Below are 22,503 nucleotides of genomic sequence, written 5' to 3'. Positions count from 1 at the left end.
ACAATACTGTACTTTTCAAGATGACTGCTACTGTAATGGGCGGAGTCTTAATGGAAGACATGGAATGCGATGAGCGTGACAAGTGGATGACATGTTCCGAGTACAATTTCTGTCAATCAATAGCTTCAAAAGTTACAGCCATTTAAAACGTTTCTGAAAAGGTTACCACAGACTCCCATTGGTTAGGAAGAAGAAGAATACCAACAGGAAGCAATAGAGGCCATATAACCCCTTTGGGGCTTGGCCCCTAAAAATACAAATACAAAAGCAGCGAACTTTGAAAAACACAAAATGTATGTCACTGCCAATACTTTTGGCCACAACTGTACATTAATAAAACAAGACTGTTCAATGTTTTGTCATTTGACAGCAATACAATTTAGAAACATTTAAATAATTTTGTTACTGGTTGCTTTAAGTGTGGCGCTGAATTCTCTATTTGTGCTCCTACATTTTTTGTCTTCTAAAGAAGCTACAGTTCTTCTTTAAGAAAATGTCACCATCATTTATTATTTTATCAGCTGATATGATTTTTTACTGAAATGTCTCTGACCTCAGTGTGTGTAGTTGACAGTTGTGTCTCTTGAGAGCATCAGAGATCAGCTTCACTCCTGAATCCTTCAGATCATTGNTGTAGTTGACAGTTGTGTCTCTTGAGAGCATCAGAGATCAGCTTCACTCCTGAATCCTTCAGATCATTGTTACTCAGGTCCAGCTCTCTCAGAGACTTTGATGATTGTAGACATGAAGACAAACTCTCACAACACTCACCAGTCACATTGCACCTGTAAAATCTAAACACAACCAAACAAATCTTCAAATGTAGTCAAATGTAGCGGCAAGGTTGCGAATTGCAGCCGACCGCTCACTCCACCCCTCACCCTCCCATTCCAAACACTACGACAGCTGACAGAACATGGCGAATTATATGCAAGGGGACCCGCGGTGTATGTAGATAGAAATAGCTCATTCTAAGGTCATAAAAACGTCTTGGTTACGGATGTAACCTCGGTTCCCTGATGGAGGGAACGAGACGTTGTGTCGAACCGACAGAATGGGGTTTGATCTTGAGAACCTATCATCTCTGATTGTACTTTTCAAAAGGCCAATATAATTTGGCGAATGGTATGACACGCCAGTCTCCGCCCCATGCATACGGAGGCCACACCCTACGGGAGGTGATGTGTGGAGAACACCGCATGGTCTCACCAATGGGGAGAACTCAAGGGAAGTGCAGGGCCCCAACGGGGTGCACAGAGCAGTGTAACCCACTGCGGGAAGGTCACAGGTTCACCTGCAGAGAAACCAGAAGTGAGGAATGCGTCAGACGGGACATCCCAACAGGGGAGTCACTCCGTGAGCAGCATCAGTTCAAATAACAGGGGATTGCCAGTAAGGGACAATCACCTGTACCGAACCGGGTACACGAGCTGCTCCGCCCGGCCCGTGACCCAACCGAGATGCTTAGTGATGGATGGAATGCCTATACTTCACCAAGTGGGGGGAAGTAGAGAGGCGAAAGTGCGCACTGACTCACCCAAGGAGGGGAGAAGGCGCTTAGCAGGCGTACGCCGGGCCGGTTACCAACTAGGACATGGTCGGAAACCGGCTCCACTCGGAGGTTGTAAAATATCGCAAAGGTGGAGGGCGTAGCCCAACCCGCAGCTCTACAAACATCTGTTAGAGAGGTGCCCTGAGCCAGTGCCCAAGAGGAGGCTACACCCCAGGTGGAGGGAGCCGTCACGGCACGGGAAATCTTGAAACCGGTAGGCCAAAGAGATGGCGTCCACGATCCAGTGTGCCAGTCTCTGCTTGAACACAGCCCTTCCTTTCTGTTGTCCTCCAAAATAGACGAAGAGCTGCTCAGAGCTTCGGAAGCTCTGCGTGCGGTCCACGTAGAGGCGCAGTGCGCATACTGGACACAACACGGCTGAGGTTGGGACTTCTTCTCCAATGGGGAGCACCTGTAAGGTCACCACCTGGTCCCGGAAGGGAGTGGTGGGAACTTTGGGCATGTAGCCAGGTCGGGGTCGCAGTACCACGTGGGAATCACCCAGCCCGAACTCGAGGCACTCGTTGGACACAGAGAGTGCGTGTAGATCCCCTACCCTCTTGATGGAGGCGAGTGCCACTAGTAGAGCCGTCTTCATCGTGAGATGAGGTAGATCGGCCTCCCCCAGGGGCTTGAACGGGGAGAAAGGACAGCACGACACCGATCGCACAACTCTGCGGAAGGGCACCAGGACGCGAAGAGGCGCCACTTCTAGGCGTAGAGGCGCCTAGTAGTTGGCGCTCTGGCCTGAGTGATGGTGTCCCTGACCCCTGGGGGCAGGTTACTCAGGGCCTCGTCGTCCTGTCCAGGAGCCAGACGTGGAGTTTCCAGAGGTCTGGCCTCAGGTGCCAAACCGTGCCCTTCCCCTGAGAAAGCAGGTCCTTCATCAGGGGAATAGGCCAGGGGGGAGCAGTCACCAGGAGCGCGAGCTCCGCAAACCAAGTCTGGTTTGGAAAATAGGGCGCAACTAACAGCACTTGATGCTCCTCCTCCCTAACCTTGCTGCTCATTGAGGGGAAGGCAAACTTCTACTTATTCTGCAGCCAGCTGTGCGCTAGGGCATCCGTGCCGAGTGGGCCCTCGGACAGAGAGTATCAGAGCGGGCAATGGGCGGTTTCCAGTGAGGCAAACAGGTCTACCTGCTGCCTGCCCGAACTGCACCCAAATCAGCCTAACGGCGCGGGGGGTGGAGCCGCCACTCTCCACGGAGCGTAACAGGTCGAGAGAGCATGTCGGCTGTCTGATTGAGGTCGCCATGTGAGTGGCTCGCAGAGACGATGTTTTCATGTTTTCAGGGGGACCGCTGGGCACTGCCTGAGCAGTGTCAGACAGCACAGCATTGACTGGGCGTGTGCCTCAGTGAGGCGCGCCGTCATGGAGACAGAGTCTAGTTCCATACCGAGATAAGAGATGCTCTGCACAGGGGAGAGTGTGCTCTTGTCCCAGTTGACCCGGAGGCCCAGTCGGTCGAGGTGCCGGAGAACCAGGTCACTGTGCGTACACAACAAATCTCGCGAGTGTGCCAAGATGAGCCAGTCGTCGAGATAGTTGAGAATACGCATGCCCTGCTCCCTGAGGGGAGGGAGAGAAGCCTCCGCGACCTTGGTAAAGACCCGGGGAGACAGAGCCAGAACGAAGGGCAGGACTCTGTACTGATATGCCCAGCCCTCAAACGCAAACCACAGGAACGGTCTGTGATGAGGGAGAATCGAGACATGAAAGTAAGCATCCTTCAGGTCGATAGCCATGAACCAATCCTGACATGTTACGGATGCCAGGAGGCGCCTCTGCATCAGCATTCTGAACGGAAGCTTGTGGAGAGATTTGTTCAGAGCGCACAGATCCAGGTTAGGGTGCAGTCCCCCTCTTTTCTTTGGAATGATGAAGTAGGGGCTGTAGAACCCTGAGGACATCTCAGCCCGAGGGACGGGCTCGATCGCACCTTTCGCCAGGAGGGTGGCGACCTTGGCTGAACGAGAAAGGTACCATTCCGTTACGACTCCATGGCGATGTTGCGGCTGGAGCCGTGCCCAATGTCCTGGGTCTCGTTGGTTGGTCCCCGTCAGGGCCGCTTCTTCTTCGACGGTTGCTGTTGACGGGAACTCGATGTCTTCCTCCACGAGCTTCTCTGTCCGCGGGTGGCCGCCAGAGAAGGGGGCGCCGGGGCTGCAGGTGCAGAGGAACAGGGCTGTTGGGGAGCAGACGCCACTCAGGACCTAGACAATCTAGTGGTGGCCTGGTCGCGGTGGGGCAGGATGTGTTTTTTCGCCTCCGTCTGCCCAAACAACCCTCTTTGCAAGATGGGAGCGTCGAGAATCTGCACAAGGTTAAGCCATAGGTGCCTCTCTTGAACCACCAGAGTGGACATCGTTCGACCCAGCGCGTGCACCACCACTTTAGTCGCCCGGAGCGCGAAGTCAGTGGAGGTTCGCAGTTCCTGCGACACCGCTGGGTCGTGATTTCCCTTGTCCATCCTCTTCAATGCCTTGGCCTGGTGGACCTGCAGGATGGCCATGGCGTGAAGGGCAGAAGCGGTCTGACCCGCAGCAGTGTAAGCCTTCGACACGATTTGTGAAGAGAACTTACATGCCTTGGAAGGGAGCTTTGGTCGGTCCCGCCAGGTGACGGCTGTCTGTGGGCACAGATGTACCGCAACTGCACGCTCTGTCTGGGGTACATGGACGTATCCCTTAGCCGCTCCCAAGTCGAGGGAAGTCAGGGCAACCAAGCTCGTCTGACGTGCACGCGCCGAGAAGGGGGCATGCCATGTCTTCGTTAGCTCCTCATGCACTTCTGGGAAGATATGTACTGGAGCGAGACGTGGCTTGGCACAGCGCCCCAAATACAGGTACCAGGAGTCCAGCCGTGAGCGTTACGGTGAAGGCGGTGCAGTGCACTGCAGCCCAATGCTCAAAGCGGCTTGGGCAAGCTTTGTCCTGGGCTCCAGGGAGTTCTCTGCATCAGAAGCCTGGAAGTCACCGTCTGATGCTACGACGGAAACTTCGTCCTCCTCCCCATCCCCTCTATGAGACGGTCCACTGCCACTCATCGGAGTTTAGACAGGTGAGCGTACCGGGGCTCGGACGGTCCACGGCATTGGGGTCGTATTAACGTCCATGGGAGTCCCCGAATCACCACCGCTGCGGCAGGCTCAGAAGCCACCGCAGTGCGGGAAGCAGACGATGTAGTGGCTGCATCCAAACAGAACACAGCCACTCGTGACTGCAACACCCGGATCGACATATGCTCGCAGAGCGGGCAAGTCAGATCCATGAATGCCACCTCAGCATGCTTAAGCCCCAAGCATTTGATGCAGGATTCGTGCCCATCAGGTTCGAGGACATAGCGGCCGCATCCAAGATTACAGCTGCGCGACATGTTAGTGTAGAAAATACGCTGTAGGAAATTTCAGCTCTTTTAGGAAATTTGCTCTCTCAGACACCTATGTCTTCCACCGAGACGCCCGAGGGGAAGTCGTACACACAAGAGGTACTGATCTGCATCGTATGGTCCAGCAGGAAATCAAGAGAGATAAATCATTTCGCATATACAGTAGATGATGCTCAGCAGGTTCCAAAGAACAAACGGTAATGAATGTGGCGTTTACAGAGCTATTACACTCTTTTGAAGTAACACAACACATCAATGGACCCACTCATCGATTTAATCATACACTAGACTTGATTATATCTCACGGAGCCGATTTAATCAATATAGATATTATACCTCAAAGCGACGATGTCACTGATCATATAACATGTGCACTGCGCACTGCAGAAATCAGCCGTTTAACTCATTATCGACAGGGTAGAACAATTACCTCGACTACTAAAGATAGTTTCGCAAAGAGCTTGCCAGATCTGACTCCTTTAATAACCATACCAATAAATACAGAATCGCTCGATGACATGACCAGCAAATTGGGTACTATTTTCTCTAATACATTAGAAGCTGTCGCACCTATGAAGTCAAAAAAGATGAATGAGAAAAACGCAGCACCATGGTACAATAGCACCACTCGCGCCCTTAAAAGAGAAACATGTAAACTGGAGCGCAAATGGAAACAAACCCAATTAGAGGTCTTTAAAATTGCGTGGAAAGAGAGTGCAAACTGTTATAAAAAGGCACTGAAAGCAGCAAAGGCCGAGCACCTCCGTAACCTCATAGAAACTAACAAAAACAATCCAAGGTTTTTATTTAGTACAGTTGCTAAACTAACAAATAAACAGACTTCACCTGACCTGGGTATTCCGCCGCACCTTGGTAGCAATGATTTCATGAATTTTTTTACAGAGAAAATCGAAAACATACGAGACAAAATAGTAAAAACTCAACCTCCAAGTCTGTCCTATAAATTAGTACCAACCATCGCCCCAAAAGAAAGGCTACAGTGTTTTTCACCTATAAAACAGGAAGATTTAATTAAACTTATTGCAACATCTAAACCTACAACTTGCTTATTAGACCCCATACCAACTAAATTATTAAAAGAGTTATTACCCGTTGCAATTGAGCCCATTTATAACATTATCAACTCGTCAATTAATCTAGGCCATGTCCCAGGAGCCTTTAAACTGGCCGTCATTAAGCCTCTTATCAAGAAACCAAACTTAGACCCCAATGAACTAGGAAACTATAGACCGATTTCAAATCTCCCTTTCCTGTCTAAAATACTAGAAAAAGTAGTGTCCACTCAGTTGTGCTCTTTCTTACAAAATAATGACATACACGAAAAATTCCAGTCAGGTTTTAGACCGCATCATAGTACTGAAACTGCACTCGTTAAAATTACAAACGACCTGCTCATAGCATCAGATAAAGGTAACATCTCACTCCTAGTCCTGCTCGACCTTAGTGCTGCGTTCGATACTGTAGACCATAAAATACTTCTAGATCGCTTACACAATTATACCGGTATTCAGGGACAGGCACTACAATGGTTCAGATCTTACTTATCAGACAGACATCAATTTGTCCATTTAAATGGGGAATCATCAAATCTAACGCAAGTAAATTATGGATTACCTCAGGGATCGGTTTTAGGACCCTTGCTATTCTCCATATACATGCTGCCCCTTGGAAACATTATTAGAAAACATGGAATTAGCTTCCACTGTTATGCAGATGATACTCAGCTATATATCTCATCAAGACCAGATGATTCCTTCCAACTATCCAAATTGGCAGAGTGCATCGACGATATAAAGCATTGGATGACTTGTAATTTCCTTCTTTTAAATTCTAATAAAACAGAAATATTACTTATCGGACCAAAGACACGTGAGCAGAATATTTCGGATTATGACCTGCAAATTGAAGGCTGCACTGTTACTCCAACAAATACAGTTAAAGACCTTGGCGTTATATTAGACAGCAACCTGTCATTTAAAAATCACATCTCAAATGTCACAAAAACAGCCTTCTTCCACCTTAGAAATGTTGCCAAATTGCGAAATATTTTATGTGTGGCTGACGCAGAGAAGCTTATTCATGCATTTGTGACCTCAAGACTTGACTACTGTAATGCACTGCTTAGTGGTTGTCCTGCAGCATCAATAAACAAACTACAGTTAGTTCAGAATGCAGCTGCCAGAGTTCTAACCAGGTCCAGAAAATACGATCACATAACCCCAATGTTATCAACCCTTCACTGGTTACCCATTAAGTATCGTATTGACTTTAAAGTTCTTTTAATTACTTATAAAGCCTTAAACGGTTTAGCCCCTACCTACATAACAGAGCTTCTACCACACTACAACCCATCACGCTCTCTAAGATCTCAAAACTCCAGACTTTTGATAACACCTAGAATAACTAAATCCACCAAAGGGGGTAGAGCTTTCTCATACGTAGCACCTAAACTCTGGAATAGCCTCCCCGATACTATTCGAGGGTCAGACACACTCTCCCAATTTAAATCTAGATTAAAGACACATCTTTTCAGCCAAGCATTCACTAACACATAGCTAATGAACAGCAGCTACGCTAATTATTCTCTTTCTGTTTCTGCCCTCGCCTCGGGATGCCCATCCCGAGGTAGGGAGAGATTCCGCCAGGCCCAGATGAACGTCATATGCCCATCCACAACTAGAGATTACGCCAGCTACATCGGAAAATCCCGTGCCATCCTCCTGCGAGAGCCTGCGGACTGACTGACCATCCAGCTCCATCCAAGGCAATTCCATCACCACCCAAGAAAAAGGCGACCATCTGGCCGGCCCAGCTCAGACAATTCCATCCCCAACCGAGAGCAAAGACGGACTACCTGTCACATAAATGCTAAATTTACAATACTTGGTATTTAATGCTAAACTTACATCACACGACAGCAGTTTGAAGTTATGGCTGCACTCAGTGACTTTGATTGGAGGTAGCTGGGTGGGTGTTGTAGGGAGTGGGGGGGCTTGTTGGTTGTGGTTCGGGGCGTTTCATTTGTTGGGACTGTGTGGGTCTGGTCTGGTTGGTCTTGTTTTGTGGTCGATGTCGGACAACAGAGGAATAAAGTTAATTATGCCATTACTACTTTTCCCTGGTTGTTCCTCTGTTGTCTGTTGTTGATCGCGGAATGGGACCGGGTTGGACCTGCACGGTTTCGGCGGGTGGGGCTTCCTGGGTCGCGGCTCGTGGGCTCTCCCTGTTCTTCGTGGACGTTGCTCGGTGGCTTTGGTCGGGGTCACTGAGTGCAGCTATGACACGTCAGAGGAGATCTGGCCCTCCCGGCTGAGCCTGGTTTCTCCCGAGGTTTTTTTTTCTCCATTTATTCATCATTGGAGTTTGGGTTCCTCACCACAGCAGGGTAGTGTTGGCTTGCTCACTGGGAGACTGTATTTATTTATTTATTTATTCATTTATTTATTAGATATTATTTATTAGAATGATCTTGCTTGGTCTATAAACACCATGCACTGTGCTGTGTTTTACCTTTCTGTGTTTTTCTTATTTGCTCCTGTAAAGCTGCTTTGGAACAATGCACATTGTGAAAAGCTCTATATAAATAAAATTGAATTGAATTGAAAAGGTAATGAATGGACGCCGCCATCTTCCTTTTATACCCGTATGTACGGGGTGGAGACTGGCGCATCATACCTTTCGCCAAATTCTATTGGCCTTTTGAAAAGTACAATCAGAGATGATAGGTTCTCAAGACACAACATCGAGAGACCGACAGAAAGGGAACATAACGCTTCATTGTGTAAGCTCTTTATACACCTCTGAACATATAGTTATTGTGGCAAGGGGGACGTGGTTCAGCGAGGTCCGCAGCGGGAGAGAGAGCTGGGAGACGAGCCGTGAGTAAATGGGGCGAGTGCAAATGACAAACACCTGTGTCCCATTCTAGTAATTGGCGTGGGAGCCGGCGTGGAAGCAGAAGCCGGGGAGAGAGAGACCTGCGACTACTGCTGGAGCTGGAGAGACAGAAGCCGAGACGAGTTCAAGAATACTCACCGCTCGTCTCCCAGCTCTCTCTCCCGCTGTGGACCTTGCTGAACCACGCCCCCCTTGCCACAGTTATGTATATTATATTGAATGTCTATCAATAGATCCTCCAAAAAACTACACACTGGACCTTTAAGAACATCTGTGACAGTCACTATCATTTATTATTTTATCTGCTGATTATTTTGACTGAAATGTCTCTGACCTCAGTGTGTGTAGTTGACTCTTGTTGTGAGTGTTGAGAGCATCAGAGATCAGCTTCACTCCTGAATCCTTCAGATCATTGTTACTCAGGTCCAGCTCTCTCAGAGACGTTGATGATTGTAGACATGAAGACAAACTCTCACAACACTCACCAGTCACATTACATCCGGACAATCTAAACACAATTAAAACAAAATTATAGAAAAGTAGTTTTAACAACACAGATTCCAGTTGTCCTTAAGAACATCTGTGACAGTCACTATCATTATTGTTTTATAAGCTGGTCATTTTGACTGAAATGTCTCTGACCTCAGTGTGTGTAGTTGACTCTTGTTGTGAGTGTTGAGAGCATCAGAGATCAGCTTCACTCCTGAATCCTTCAGATCATTGTTACTCAGGTCCAGCTCTCTCAGAGACGTTGATGATTGTAGACATGAAGACAAACTCTCACAACACTCACCAGTCACATTACATCCGGACAATCTAAACACAATTAAAACAAAATTATAGAAAAGTAGTTTTAACAACACAGATTCCAGTTGTCCTTAAGAACATCTGTGACAGTCACTATCATTATTGTTTTATAAGCTGGTCATTTTGACTGAAATGTCTCTGACCTCAGTGTGTGTAGTTGACTCTTGTTGTGAGTGTTGAGAGCATCAGAGATCAGCTTCACTCCTGAATCCTTCAGATCATTGTTACTCAGGTCCAGCTCTCTCAGAGACGTTGATGATTGTAGACATGAAGACAAACTCTCACAACACTCACCAGTCACATTACACCCGGACAATCTAAACACAATTAAAACAAAATTATAGAAAAGTAGTTTTAACAACACAGATTCTAGTTGTCCTTAAGAACATCTGTGACAGTCACTATCATTATTGTTTTATAAGCTGGTCATTTTGACTGAAATGTCTCTGACCTCAGTGTGTGTAGTTGACTCTTGTTGTGAGTGTTGAGAGCATCAGAGATCAGCTTCACTCCTGAATCCTTCAGATCATTGTTACTCAGGTCCAGCTCTCTCAGAGACGTTGATGATTGTAGACATGAAGACAAACTCTCACAACACTCACCAGTCACATTACATCTCCACAATCTAAACACAACCAAACAAAATTGTCTAAAATATTTAGAAAAACTCAAATTCCAGTTGTCCTTAAAGGTTTCCTCAGACGAGCACTTTCAACAAGTTGGTATGATTTATTGGGGTCTTCGTGAAATGTCTGGAACATATTTTGCTTAAAAACACTCAATGGCTGTGTAAACAAAACCCTTCTTGCCTCGTCAAAAACAGCTCTGCTCACAGCAACCGGTTTTGGTGCATGTCTCTTTAAATGATAATGAGTTACAGTGAACCCCACCCCACTTCTGTCCTGCGTTAACACAACACACGTGTAGTAATGCCATGGCAATGGTTTAGCTAAATTATGTTTCCTGAACTCCTCTGAGGTTAGTTTTGTTTTCAACATCTCAAATCATTCGTCCGGAGACAAAAAAATCAGTCACAGCAAACAGCGCATCCTAATGCGCTTACGTTGTGCGTGTATGCTTACCTAAAATCCACAGAATCCACTGCAGATCTCAGCGGAATTACATAGATTTTAGCGCTTGTCATTGACAAGTTATAACATTACACACACAACGTGAGAGCTAGTTTGCTGTGACAGATTTTTCAGCCTAAGCACGAATGATTTGAGACGTTTAAAACGAAACTAACCCCAGTGTTCACCCGTTCATTAGCAAAACAAACAGCTTGCCGCAGCTGAACATATTAACGCACATAGGCCCGGTTTCACAGACAAGGCTTAAGGCTAGTCCTAGACTAAAATGAATATGTGACCTGTCTTAACTGAATATAACTTGCCCAGAAATATCTTAAAATACATCAGTGCCATTGTTTTGTCTCAGGATGCCCACCAGTAATGTTTTTTTGTAAAGTATGTTTTTAAAAACTACTTAAATATCCTAATTTAACCAAGGCCTAGTCCTGGTTTAAGATAATCCCTGTCCGGGAAACCACCCCCAAGTGTCCATCTGCACTTATATACAGTAAGCTTAACACTGGCTTTGAATGTTCTATTTAGCCTGTGACTGACTTAGCTCCCTTCGCTATCATATGCTAACGTTATCCTCCTATATACACGGTACATTTACGTCAATTCAAACTGTTGATAAATATTACTTAATGTTCGTCGGTAGTTTTGTCTCGTTCAGTCGGTCTCGGTCCCTCTTGAGGAATAACTTTGAAGCTAATCCTGCATGTACTGTCCCAGGTTGAAAAAGCACTCCGGTTTGAAGGGATTTGCGCAAACAAGCAGGTTCCCTTTCTGTCAGTCTCTCGACGTTGTGTCGAACCGACAGAATGTGGTTTGTCTTGAGAACCTATCATCTTCTGAGTATTTAGAAAAGGCCAATGAAAATTGGTGAATGAAATTTGCATGCCGGGCTCCTCCCCGGATGTCCGGGTATAAGAGGGAAGCCAGCGTGCTCATTCATTCACCTTTTGTTCTTCAGAGCCTAGCATCTGATGAGCGTTCTCCAGAACTTCGCTGATCCTATCCTGCTGGAAATCTACGACGTGGTGCAGCGACTTTTCCCTGGGCGTCTCGGCAGTTCCGGAAGTGTCTGAGCAATCCTTTTTTTTCTAAAAGAGCAAATTTCTCCAGCGTGGCATGTCCCGCTGTTCTCTTGGGTGCGACGCGCTCATTGAGGAAGGGGATGGACACAATGTCTGTCTCAGGTGTTTGGGTCTCCGGCACGCTGAGGCAGCCTTCGTGGATACATCCTGCCCGCACTGCGGGCGGATGCCTATCCAGACGTTGCGGATATGGATAAAGCCACCACCTCGTCTGTTACCCGATCCATGACGGCAGTGACTATGGCCCTGCCGCCCGCTTCGGTTAACACCGGGGGTGATATGGGGATCACTGTGAACGTTAAACCGCCAGCCGCAGGCTCACAGACTGTTCACGCCCCGTCTCGCTCGTCTGACCATTCCAGAAAAGACGGTCCTACCCCGTCTTGTTCCTCCGCCACGTACTCGGAAGTGCGTGACGAAGATGAGATGTCAATCACAGCATCAGAGGGCGACCTCTTGGCATCCGACCCCGACGATTCCCCGGAGCTCCCTCCCCCGGGGGGTCGAGCCCAGGAAGAAGCGGACGTTGAGATGTCAACCATGCTCTTCCGGGCCGCCGCGAGCATTGGGCTGCAGTGCACAGCACCGCCTTTACCCCAGCGCTCGCGGTTGGATACGTGGTATCTACCTACCCCAGCGCCGGTCCCGTTCTTCCCGGAGGTGCATGAGGAGCTGAGTAAGACTTGGAAGGCGCCCCTCACGGCCCGTTCCAATCAGAAAGGCTCAGTCGCCCTTACTTCCCTCGATGGTGGGGCGGCCAGGGCTATGTCGAGATCCCCCAGGTGGAGCGTTCTGTCGCGGTGCACCTGTGCCCGCAGACAGCGGCCACCTGGAGGGCTCGGCCTAGACTCCCATCCAGGGTGTGTAAGTTTTCGGCATCGCTGGTGTCGAAGGCTTACACGGCTGCGGGTCAGGCAGCCTCCTCCCTCCATGCCATGGCCATCCTGCAGGTCCATCAGGCCAAGGCGTTGAAGGAGCTCCACGAGGGTAAGACCGAACCAACGGTAATGCAGGAACTCCGTACCGCCACCGATCTCGCTCTACGGGCGACTAAGGTGACGGCACGGGCCTTGGGTCGGGCGATGTCCACCATGGTGGTCCAAGAGAGGCACCTTTGGCTCAACCTTGCGCAGATGCGGGACGCCGAGAAGGTTCGCTTTCTCGACGCCCCCATCTCGCAGGGAGGGCTGTTTGGTGACACCGTTGAGGATTTCTCTCAGCAGTTCTCGACGGTGAAGAAGCAGACGGAGGCCATCAGACACATCCTGCCCCGCCGTGACTCGGCCGCCATCAGGCCTTCGAGATCCCGAGCGGCATCTGCTTCCCAGCAGCCCCGGCCCTCTTCGAATCCGGTTCCGGCTCCAGTGCCCCCTTCTCAGGCTGCCTCCCGGAAAAGGACATCAAAGAGGAAACCGCCTCCCCGTCAGCAGCCGTCGTGGAAGCAGAAGCGTACCCTGACGGTGAGACCCCAGGGAGATGAGCTACCACCGGGCCCGATTCCAGCCACCACAGCTGGATCGATAGAGACGGTTCCTGCCCCGTCTCTACCATCTGCTGGCCCCCTCCGGGGGGCCAGCGCCCACTTACCTCAAAAAAGAGTTTCCTCTCTCTCTGGGTTTTCACAGCCGCTTCCCACCCTCTGTCGACGGTGACGGCAAACTCGACGTGCGTGCATGGCGAAGCGCAATGTCGAGTATAAACACCAGTCTCAGCACTCTCAGCAAGACAGTGCGTGAGACGGCAATTGCCAGGCAGGAAAAAACAGCAGAGCCGATTCCTCCCGGGGGTCTCCCCAGCAAGGAATCCGTATCTGCTAGCCATCGAACCACCCCCCTGGGGGCGATGAAGCAGATCAAACCTCTAGTCCCCTGTCTGTTTGTGGAGCTGGCTCGCTTCAGACTGTCAGGCTGGCTGAGGAAGACGATCCGCTCGGCTACGTGATTCAGTTCGCTACATCGCCCAAGTTCCGGGGGTCCTTTTTACCTCAGTCAGAGCAGGGATGCCCCCGTACTTCGGGCGGAGTCGCCTCCCTTCTGGTGAAGGGAGCGATCGAGCCCGTCCCACCGGCCGAGATGTTCAGCGGTTCTACAGCCCGTACTTCATTGTCCCCAAGAAAGCGGGGGTTGCGCCCTATCTGGATCTGCGTGTTCTGAACAGGCACCTACAAGCTGCCTTTCAGGATGGTCATGCAGAAGCGATCCTGGCGTCCGTCAGGCGTCAGGACTGGTTCATGGCAATCGACCTGAAGGACGCGTACTTTCATGTCTCGATCCTCCCTCGACACGGCCGTTCCGTGCGTTCGCGTTCGAGGGACGGGCATATCAGTACAGGGTCTCCCCTTCGGTCTGTCCCTGTCTCCACGAGTCTTTACGAAGGTCGTGGAAGCCGCCCTCCTTCCCCTCAGGGAAGAAGGTGTGCGGGTACTCAACTATCTCGACGACTGGCTCATCTGGGCTCACTCGCGAGATCTGTTGTGTACACACAGGGACCTGGTGCTCCGGCACCTAGATCGGTTGGGGCTACAGGTCAACTGGGAAAAGAGCAAGCTCTCCCCCGCGCAGAGCATCTCCTTTCTCGGTATGGAACTCGACTCTGTCTCCATGACAGCGCGACTGACTACAGAGCACGCCCGGTCAGTGTTACACTGCCTGAAGCACTTCAGGCAGCCAGCGGTCTCCCTGAAACAATTTCAGAGGCTCCTGGGGCACATGGCATCCTCGGCGGGGGTGGTCCCCCTCGGGTTGATGCACATGCGACCGCTCCAACACTGGCTACAGAGTCGAGTTCCTTGGAGAGCGTGGCACACCGGCAGCAGGCATATGGTCATCACGCCCTTCTGCCGGCGCACCCTGACCCCTTGGTCGTCTATGGCCTTCCTACGGGAGGGGGTCCCCCTAGGGCAGGTATCAAGGCACGTCGTGGTAACGACGGATGCCTCCCTTTAGGGCTGGGGTGCTGTGTGCCCGTACGGTGCCGGGCGGCTTCTCGCTATTTAGAGAACTAGGCCTCCGCCCGTGACGGCCGGCGATAGGGGCTTCCCAACTTTGTGTAAAGCTCTTGGTCCCCCATCCTCTACACTGGAGGGTCATAATTTCGCGTAGCGTGTTCGTCTGACTCGCCCAGGCCAGTCAACGTCGCTCTGCAGAGATTGTGACGCGGCTCCTTTTCCATAGGAACCCCATTCTGTCGGTTCGACACAACATCGAGAGACCGACATAAAGGGAACGTCTTGGTTACGGATGTAACCTCGGTTCCCTGATGGAGGGAACGAGACGTTGTGTCCCTCATGCCACAACACTGGCCGCCCACCCCAGCGGTCGGGGGAGGATGCTTAGGCTCCTCAGACCAACAGGTGAATGAATGAGCACGCCGGCTTCCCTCTTATACCCAGACATCCGGGGAGGAGCCCGGCATGCAAATTTCATTCGCCAATTTTCATTAGCCTTTTCTACATACTCAGAAGATGATAGGTTCTCAAGACAAATCCCATTCTGTCGGATCGACACAACGTCTCGTTCCCTCCATCAGGGAACCGAGGTTACATCCGTAACCAAGACGTTTTTACTTATGGTTTCTGATGGATTTCCACTAAAAATAAAATAAATCCACTCCTGTCTCTTCCTAGGTTTGGACTCTGTGCAGCGACTACATTGCATGTTGTCCACGAACTTTAGCCATGGCGTCACGTACACCGCTGTCGCTTGTGAAAACAACAATGGCGGAGCGCGGTGGGTGGAACTGTGTAGATTAAGGGGCGGTAACATTGTCATAAGATCCTGTTTTTACGTCACAACAGGAGCGAAATCTGAACGGCTCGATTTCTCACATGCTTACAGGGAAAGGCACACCAAAACAAACTTACTGGGATCTTATTTTTCACGTTTTCTGGGTTGCTAGATGCACCAGGTACCCAATTATAGCACTTAAACGCAGAAAAAGTGGGGTTTTCATCTGATGTCTCCTTTAAGAACATCTGTGACAGTCACTATCATTTATTATTTTATCTGCTGATTATTTTGACTGAAATGTCTCTGACCTCAGTGTGTGTAGTTGACTCTTGTTGTGAGTGTTGAGAGCATCAGAGATCAGCTTCACTCCTGAATCCTTCAGATCATTGTTACTCAGGTCCAGCTCTCTCAGAGACGTTGATGATTGTAGACATGAAGACAAACTCTCACAACACTCACCAGTCACATTACACCCGGACAATCTAAACACAACCAAACAAATTGTCTAAAAAGTAGTGTTGTCAATTGATAAAAATACAATTCTGATTAATCACACATTAATGTTTTCAAATATACTTTTACATTCTAATAATTTCACATTTAATTTTAAATGAATGTAGAAACAACAGGTTTCTTTAAAGATCTTTAAATATCGGGTAACATGCTATGTCATAGTCATGATCCCTGTCTGTGTTTCTCTGATTATTGTGTACTTTTAGTTTGAATGCCTTAGTTCCAGTTTCCTGTCTAGTGTTGTAATTCTTTCGCTGCGTCCGAAATCACATACTGTGACAGTACGTACTGAATTTTAATGAGTATCTACCTATCGGCCGTTAAAACAGTTTGTTCTGTTATAGTATGAGTGGGAGTAGTATGAATACATTTCAGACATACTGCGTCCGCCATGTCTTGTGGTCATGTGACACGTATGCTCTTTGACCTATGACGTATGAACAAAAACCTACACGTGAGCGTTGATAAAAACATCATTTAGTAACAACAAATTAATTTATTGGCACTTACATCAAAAATGGACGTCCGCCTTAAAGTTTTCCGCTATATTTATTTGATTTACTTTTAAAATGTGACCGTTGTTCAGCTCCTGTGGCATCATGAGATAGATACGTGTCCATCCGATCCACACTCATCAATCTCGGTGGAAGTAGTAAACCATCCGGGTATTTCTCGCCTACTGTTTTTTGTATACTGAGGTTTCGGACATACTATTCATGACTCATACTCATTTTCGCCTACTATATAGTTTGGAAGTAGGCGATTTTGGACGCAGGCTTTGTAGTCCTTTTGTTCATTGGTTTTGTGTTGGCTCTCACTACATCCTTGGTGTTTCGAATCTGATGTCATCACATAACCGTGTTTTTTAGCACGTTTAACAATCGCAGGTAGTTTAGATGGTTAGAGTAAGGTTAGGGTTAGGGTAAAGGTTTCGTTGAAACATTAAGGATAAAGGGGTGGTTTCCCGGACAGTGATTAGACTAATCCTACACTAAAATAAGTGTAAGAGCTGTCCAAACTGAAAACAGCTCTCACTGACATATCTCAAAATACATCAGTGCTTTTGTGCTGTCTCAAAATGCACACAAGTAATATTTTTTGTAAGGCATGTTTGTTAAAACTACTTAAATTTTCTGATTAAACTAAGGCCTAGTCCTGGTTTAAAATAATCCCAGTCCGGGAAACCGCCCCATAGTCAAAACCAACAAGCCATGCCCACAGATCTGACTCGAAACACCAAGGATTTAGTGAGAGCCGTTTTGTGTCATGATCTGTTTCAGGTGTGTCTTGTTAGCCCTCTGTGTATTTAAGCCCTTGTGTTTCATTTGTCTGGTGTCTGTCGTTGTTAGAGGTTTGTTCTTATATCTCTTGTTTTCAGTTGGTTTTCGTGTTTTTGGCTCTTTTGTTACTTTGTTTAAAATGTTTACTGCATGTGGATCTGTTTCTCTCAGTGTTACAGTCATGCATTCTGACTTTACACTGTTAAACGTGCTGGCTCCTCATGCTTAACTTGTTCAACTTGTTAAAAACCGAGTTGGACGTATGAAGCAGTATTTCTGTGCTTAATACAGTCCCGCAGCACTCCAACTTGTTTCTGAATTTTTTTTATAAGTCTGGATCCCTGTTTCGTTAAAACCTTTTAATGGATAATTCTCACAGAAAAGCACACCCACGGCAAGGCGAAAGAAAGAGCCTGCCCACGAGCCAACTGACGAACGAGACCCGCTCATCAAGATGGGCTGCGCTGCGTCAAGATTGGGTGCACTGTGGCCCTGCAGCTGCAGCTCAATACTCTTGGGATATGGAAGTTGAGGTGTTCGTTTGTTCACGGCATTTCAGTGATGGATGTTATATAAACGCTGGATATATCGCTGGATTTGGAGATGAAACTGATAGATGGCGTGGTCCCAGCGCTAAAAGATGCCGGACATGAACTGCATGCAGTAAGTCAAACTAAGTCATACGTCTGTGTTTTGTTGCCGTTTTGTTTCTCGGCGTGTATGTGTATAATGTACAACACAGGAAGGGATTAAAGTGATGATGTGTTTAGGGCTGCAACAACTAATCGATAATGAAATTCGTTGTCAACGAATTTCATTATCGATTAATTGGTCTGTGACGTCACTTGCGAGCTGCGCAGTTATAAATCAAGCGCGTCTTCTTCCATTTTTTAAATGACCTTTTAGAGGTGTCTCTCCGTGCAGCATGAGCTGCACAGTTTTAAATGCAGACGTGGTTCTCCGTGGATGCATCTCTTCGTGCAGCGTGAGATGCGCAGTTTTAAAGTCACACGTGTCTATCCGTGCAGCGCGAGGTACGCAGTTTTAAAGTCAGACGTGTCTCTCGGTGCGGCACATGTTGCGCAGTTTTATGAGAGGTGATTAGTGCCATTTATATATGGTGTTCCAAAGGGTCCTAAAAAATGACTTTGCAGCACACACTCGTCTCACTGAACGTGACGTCTGCGTCTGCTTAACGTGACGTCTGCCACTTCACTCATTCCTCTGCTAAACGTGACGTCTGCAGTGCAAAACGGACGGAGCTTGATTTAGTCCAGCTCCACCTCCGTGAGTTTAGTGAAGCGCTATCAAGCGCCCCCGACTGGCTGTTAACATTAATGTAAGTCTGACATGCACCTATGTGTAAACAATTATTAACAGAAAATAATTTGTATACTTTGTTTGCCACTGTTAGTTAAAGCAATAAACACACCGCCAAGTAATAAATACATGTTCGCATGAATTTTACTGATCTTAAATTAAGATTTTATTTAAACTAGCAACTAAATGCCTCTAAATATTTAAGGCTTTTAACTTGAGGTTATTTAACATAAAAAATATAACTTAACACAATTAATACTTTTCAGAAGATCGCATAACATTAGCTTCTTCTGTGTTGCTGCCACCTCTCCCATGCAGACACTGGCACTGTACCTGTTATGACCCCCATAAGTCTAGGGTTCAAAAGGAGGCACGTGACAGAATAAAAATGGTGTTGTGTGTGTGTGTCAGCTGCAAGACTTAAGACTTAAGAACTCAAATGTCAAAGGTAGCAAAATAGTTATTTTATTAGAATTTAAAAACCTATATGCAGTATATAATATTAGTGCGTTATGAAAAATGTAAAAATTACATCTTTATTAATTTAATTTAAATAAACGAATATTCGTTTTTTATTAGCTCAAATATTCGAATATGAAATTATTGAAAAATGCCCTTATCCCTAAAGTTTATTTAATTGTGTTTGTTATTCATTGCTAAACTGATAAAAGGATCCATTGCATCCTGCTCGCTGTGGTAACCTTGGAACAATGAGACAAGACTGGCTGAGAGTAGAGTACTGTTCTGTACTCTTTGATGCAACAAGTACATCAGTTGTGTTTTTGGTTCCGGTTGATCTAACTAATGCAGCCTAAACCCTCAGAAGATTTATATTATGGAAGAGTAGTGTATGCAAGATTAAAAAGATGCGTCTTTAGTCTAGATTTAAACTGACAGAGTGTGTCTGCCTCCCGGACAGTGCAGGGAAGACTATTCCAAAGTTTAGGCGCTAGATAGGAAAAGGATCTACCACCTGCACTTGATTTTGAAATTCTAGGTATTACCAACTGACAGGACGCCTGAGAGCGTAATGCACGTGAAGGACTGTAATACAAAAGGAGTTCATTCAAGTACTGAGGAGCTAAACCATGTAAGGCTTTATAGGTAATAAGCAAGATTTTAAAGTTAACGCGATGCTTTATAGGTAACCAGTGCAAGGTTGACAGAACCGGGCTAATATGTTCATACTTTTTTGTACGTGTAAGAACTCGAGCTGCCGCGTTTTGGACCAGTTGGAGTTTTTGTAATAAGCCTGCAGGGCAACCACCTAACAGTGCATTACAGTAATCTAGTCTTGATGTCATGAATGCATGAATTAACTTCTCTGCATCTGAGATTGACAGCATATGACGTAGTTTAGATATATTCTTAAGATGGAAAAACGCAATTTTACAGGTGTTGGCGACGTGGCTCTCAAATGACAGATTACTATCGAATAGAACGCCAAGATTCTTTGCTGACGACGAGGGTTTTATGGAACATCCGTCAATAGTTAAACAGTATTCTTGGTTGTTACTTATAGCAGTTTTCGGTCCAATAAGTAACACTTCCGTTTTGTCCGAGTTCAGTAATAAAAAGTTGTTACTCATCCAGTTTTTTATATCGACTATGCATTCCATTATTCGATGGAACTGCTGTGTTTCATGAGGCTTCGAGGAAATATAAAGTTGAGTATCATCAGCATAACAGTGAAAGCTAACTCCGTGTCGCTTTATTATATCTCCTAGAGGTAGCATGTATAATGCGAAGAGCAGAGGCCCTAAGACTGAGCCCTGTGGTACACCGTACTGGACTTGCGATTTGCGTGACACCTCATTGTTTATTGCTACAAATTGAAAACGGTCGGATAAATAAGATTTAAACCATTTCAAAGCTATTCCCTTAATGCCGACATAATTTTCGAGTCTATGTAGGAGTGTGCTGTGGTCAATGGTATCGAATGCAGCACTAAGGTCTAGCAGCACCAATAACGAGATACAACCTCGGTCAGACGCCAATAGCAGATCATTTGTAACTCCAGAGGTGGGTAGTAACGCGCTACATTTACTTCGTTACATTTACTTGAGTAACATTTTGGAAAATATGTACTTTTTAAGTAAAATTAAAAGTGTGTACTTTTACTCTTACTTGAGTAAATTTCTAATAGAAAATCTGTACTTTTACTTCGTTACATAACTTACATTGCGTGACGTTCCTTCGTTCCTTCATTTTAAAATATGCTTTATAAAACGCGTTGTTTATTTCAAGGTCGTCGTCTCTTTTTACAGGCATTCCCGAGTGATCGATTCTTTTGAGTCGATTCTTTTGAAAGCATTAATTGAACTATGGGTAAAACCACTTGAATAGGCTAATGAATCAGTTCAAATGATTTGTTCAGTTCGCAGCACGATCTGAATCATCTGAAGCAGGATTACTCACTCCTCGTAGCGCGAAACTTAAGAACACGCAGAACACAAAGAGCGTTGGATGAAGTGGATATGAATCTATATCTATACAATCAAAACTGCAAATGTGTCATATTGTTTGCCAGCAATGATAAATGCCCGCCATATGCGCGCACCAGCGCGACCTGTTCGTCAGACACAGCAACATGCGCGTTACCTGTCAGACACAGAGAAGTGAGCATGCAGAAATATACATTTGAAGAACAGAAGGAAGAAAACTTGTTGATGGGCGTGTGGTTCACTGCTTACTGTTTGTTTACAAGTAAGAGCGTTTCACAACACACACGTGACACAACACGAGAAAACATGAGCTTTGTTCAGAAATGTGTATTTCATTTAAGAGAGCACTGCAGATGTTCTAGATCATCTAAGGAAATGCTCTGAGTTTAGTTCATGCTTTAGTTTGACATGGTCTATTATTCTAAATAAGTTGTGTAAACTACATTGACATCAGGACTAGATGAAATGTACAGAAATGCTCGTCTCTTCTGTGTTTGTCTATTCTTTAGTCTCTCTAGTATATTGCAAAGATATCTGCTTATGATAATTAAAAATATTGATTAAAATGTAATATTAAAATATTGGCGTTAATATTAATTTTATGTAGTAGGCCTATATAATCAGGTACAAAGTAACTAAGTAACTAGCTACTTGAGTAGTTTTTTCATTGCATACTTTTTTACTTTTACTCAAGTAAATTTTAAAATATTGACTTTTACTTTTACTTGAGTAACAATTTCTGTATTTACTTGTACTTTTACTTGAGTAAAGATTTTGGCTACTCTACCCACCTCTGTGTAACTCTGATCAAAGCAGTCTCTGTACTGTGACATGCTCTAAATCCAGACTGGAATTCTTCATTGATGTCATTCCTTTGGAGGAAGGAGCATAATTGAGTTGAAACTACTTTCTCCAGAACTTTAGATATGAAAGGTAGATTCGATATAGGCCTGTAGTTCCTTAGTTCTCTAGGGTCGAGTTGGGGTTTTTTGACAAGGGGCCTTATAACAGCCACCTTATATGCTTTAGGCACATGTCCTAATGTCAGAGATGAGTTAATAATACCAAGAAGAGGATCTATAATTTCTGGGAGCATCTCTTTCAGTAGATTTGTAGGTATAGGGTCTAGTATGCATGTTGTTGATTTAGATGATCTAATAATTTTAGACAGCTCATCTTGATCTACGGTATAAAATAATTGCATTTTCTCCTTAAGGGCGCTGTAGTTAGTTTGTTCAGCGGGTTTCACTTCTGATTGCATTGTTATAATTTTTTCTCTAATATCTTGGATTTTATATGTGAAGTAGTTCATAAATTCATCACTGCTATGCTGATATACAGGATCAGAAGTCACTGACGATTTATTTTTTGTTAATTTAGCCAC

General features: G+C 46.3%; 1 protein-coding gene across 1 annotated transcript in view; it reads right to left on the bottom strand.

Annotated features, from left to right (window-relative positions):
* Positions 1 to 625: 625 nt before the first annotated feature.
* Positions 626 to 22,503, bottom strand: part of LOC130550162 (NACHT, LRR and PYD domains-containing protein 12-like) — a 49,295-nt gene continuing 27,417 nt past the window's right edge. Inside the window, exons 6-11 of the mRNA XM_057327562.1 lie at positions 15,871 to 16,044; positions 10,119 to 10,292; positions 9,811 to 9,984; positions 9,503 to 9,676; positions 9,195 to 9,368; positions 626 to 794 (exon numbers count right to left, since the gene is read on the bottom strand). Of these exons, the coding sequence (XP_057183545.1) occupies positions 626 to 794; positions 9,195 to 9,368; positions 9,503 to 9,676; positions 9,811 to 9,984; positions 10,119 to 10,292; positions 15,871 to 16,044 (1,039 nt within the window). The remainder of the gene's footprint in view (positions 795 to 9,194; positions 9,369 to 9,502; positions 9,677 to 9,810; positions 9,985 to 10,118; positions 10,293 to 15,870; positions 16,045 to 22,503) is intronic.

The sequence above is a fragment of the Triplophysa rosa genome, unplaced genomic scaffold (genome assembly GCF_024868665.1).
Source record: "Triplophysa rosa unplaced genomic scaffold, Trosa_1v2 scaffold24_ERROPOS284339, whole genome shotgun sequence".
Taxonomy (NCBI): Eukaryota; Metazoa; Chordata; class Actinopteri; order Cypriniformes; family Nemacheilidae; genus Triplophysa; species Triplophysa rosa.
Note: the sequence above shows the minus strand (reverse complement) of the source record. Positions and strands in the feature narration are given on the sequence as shown.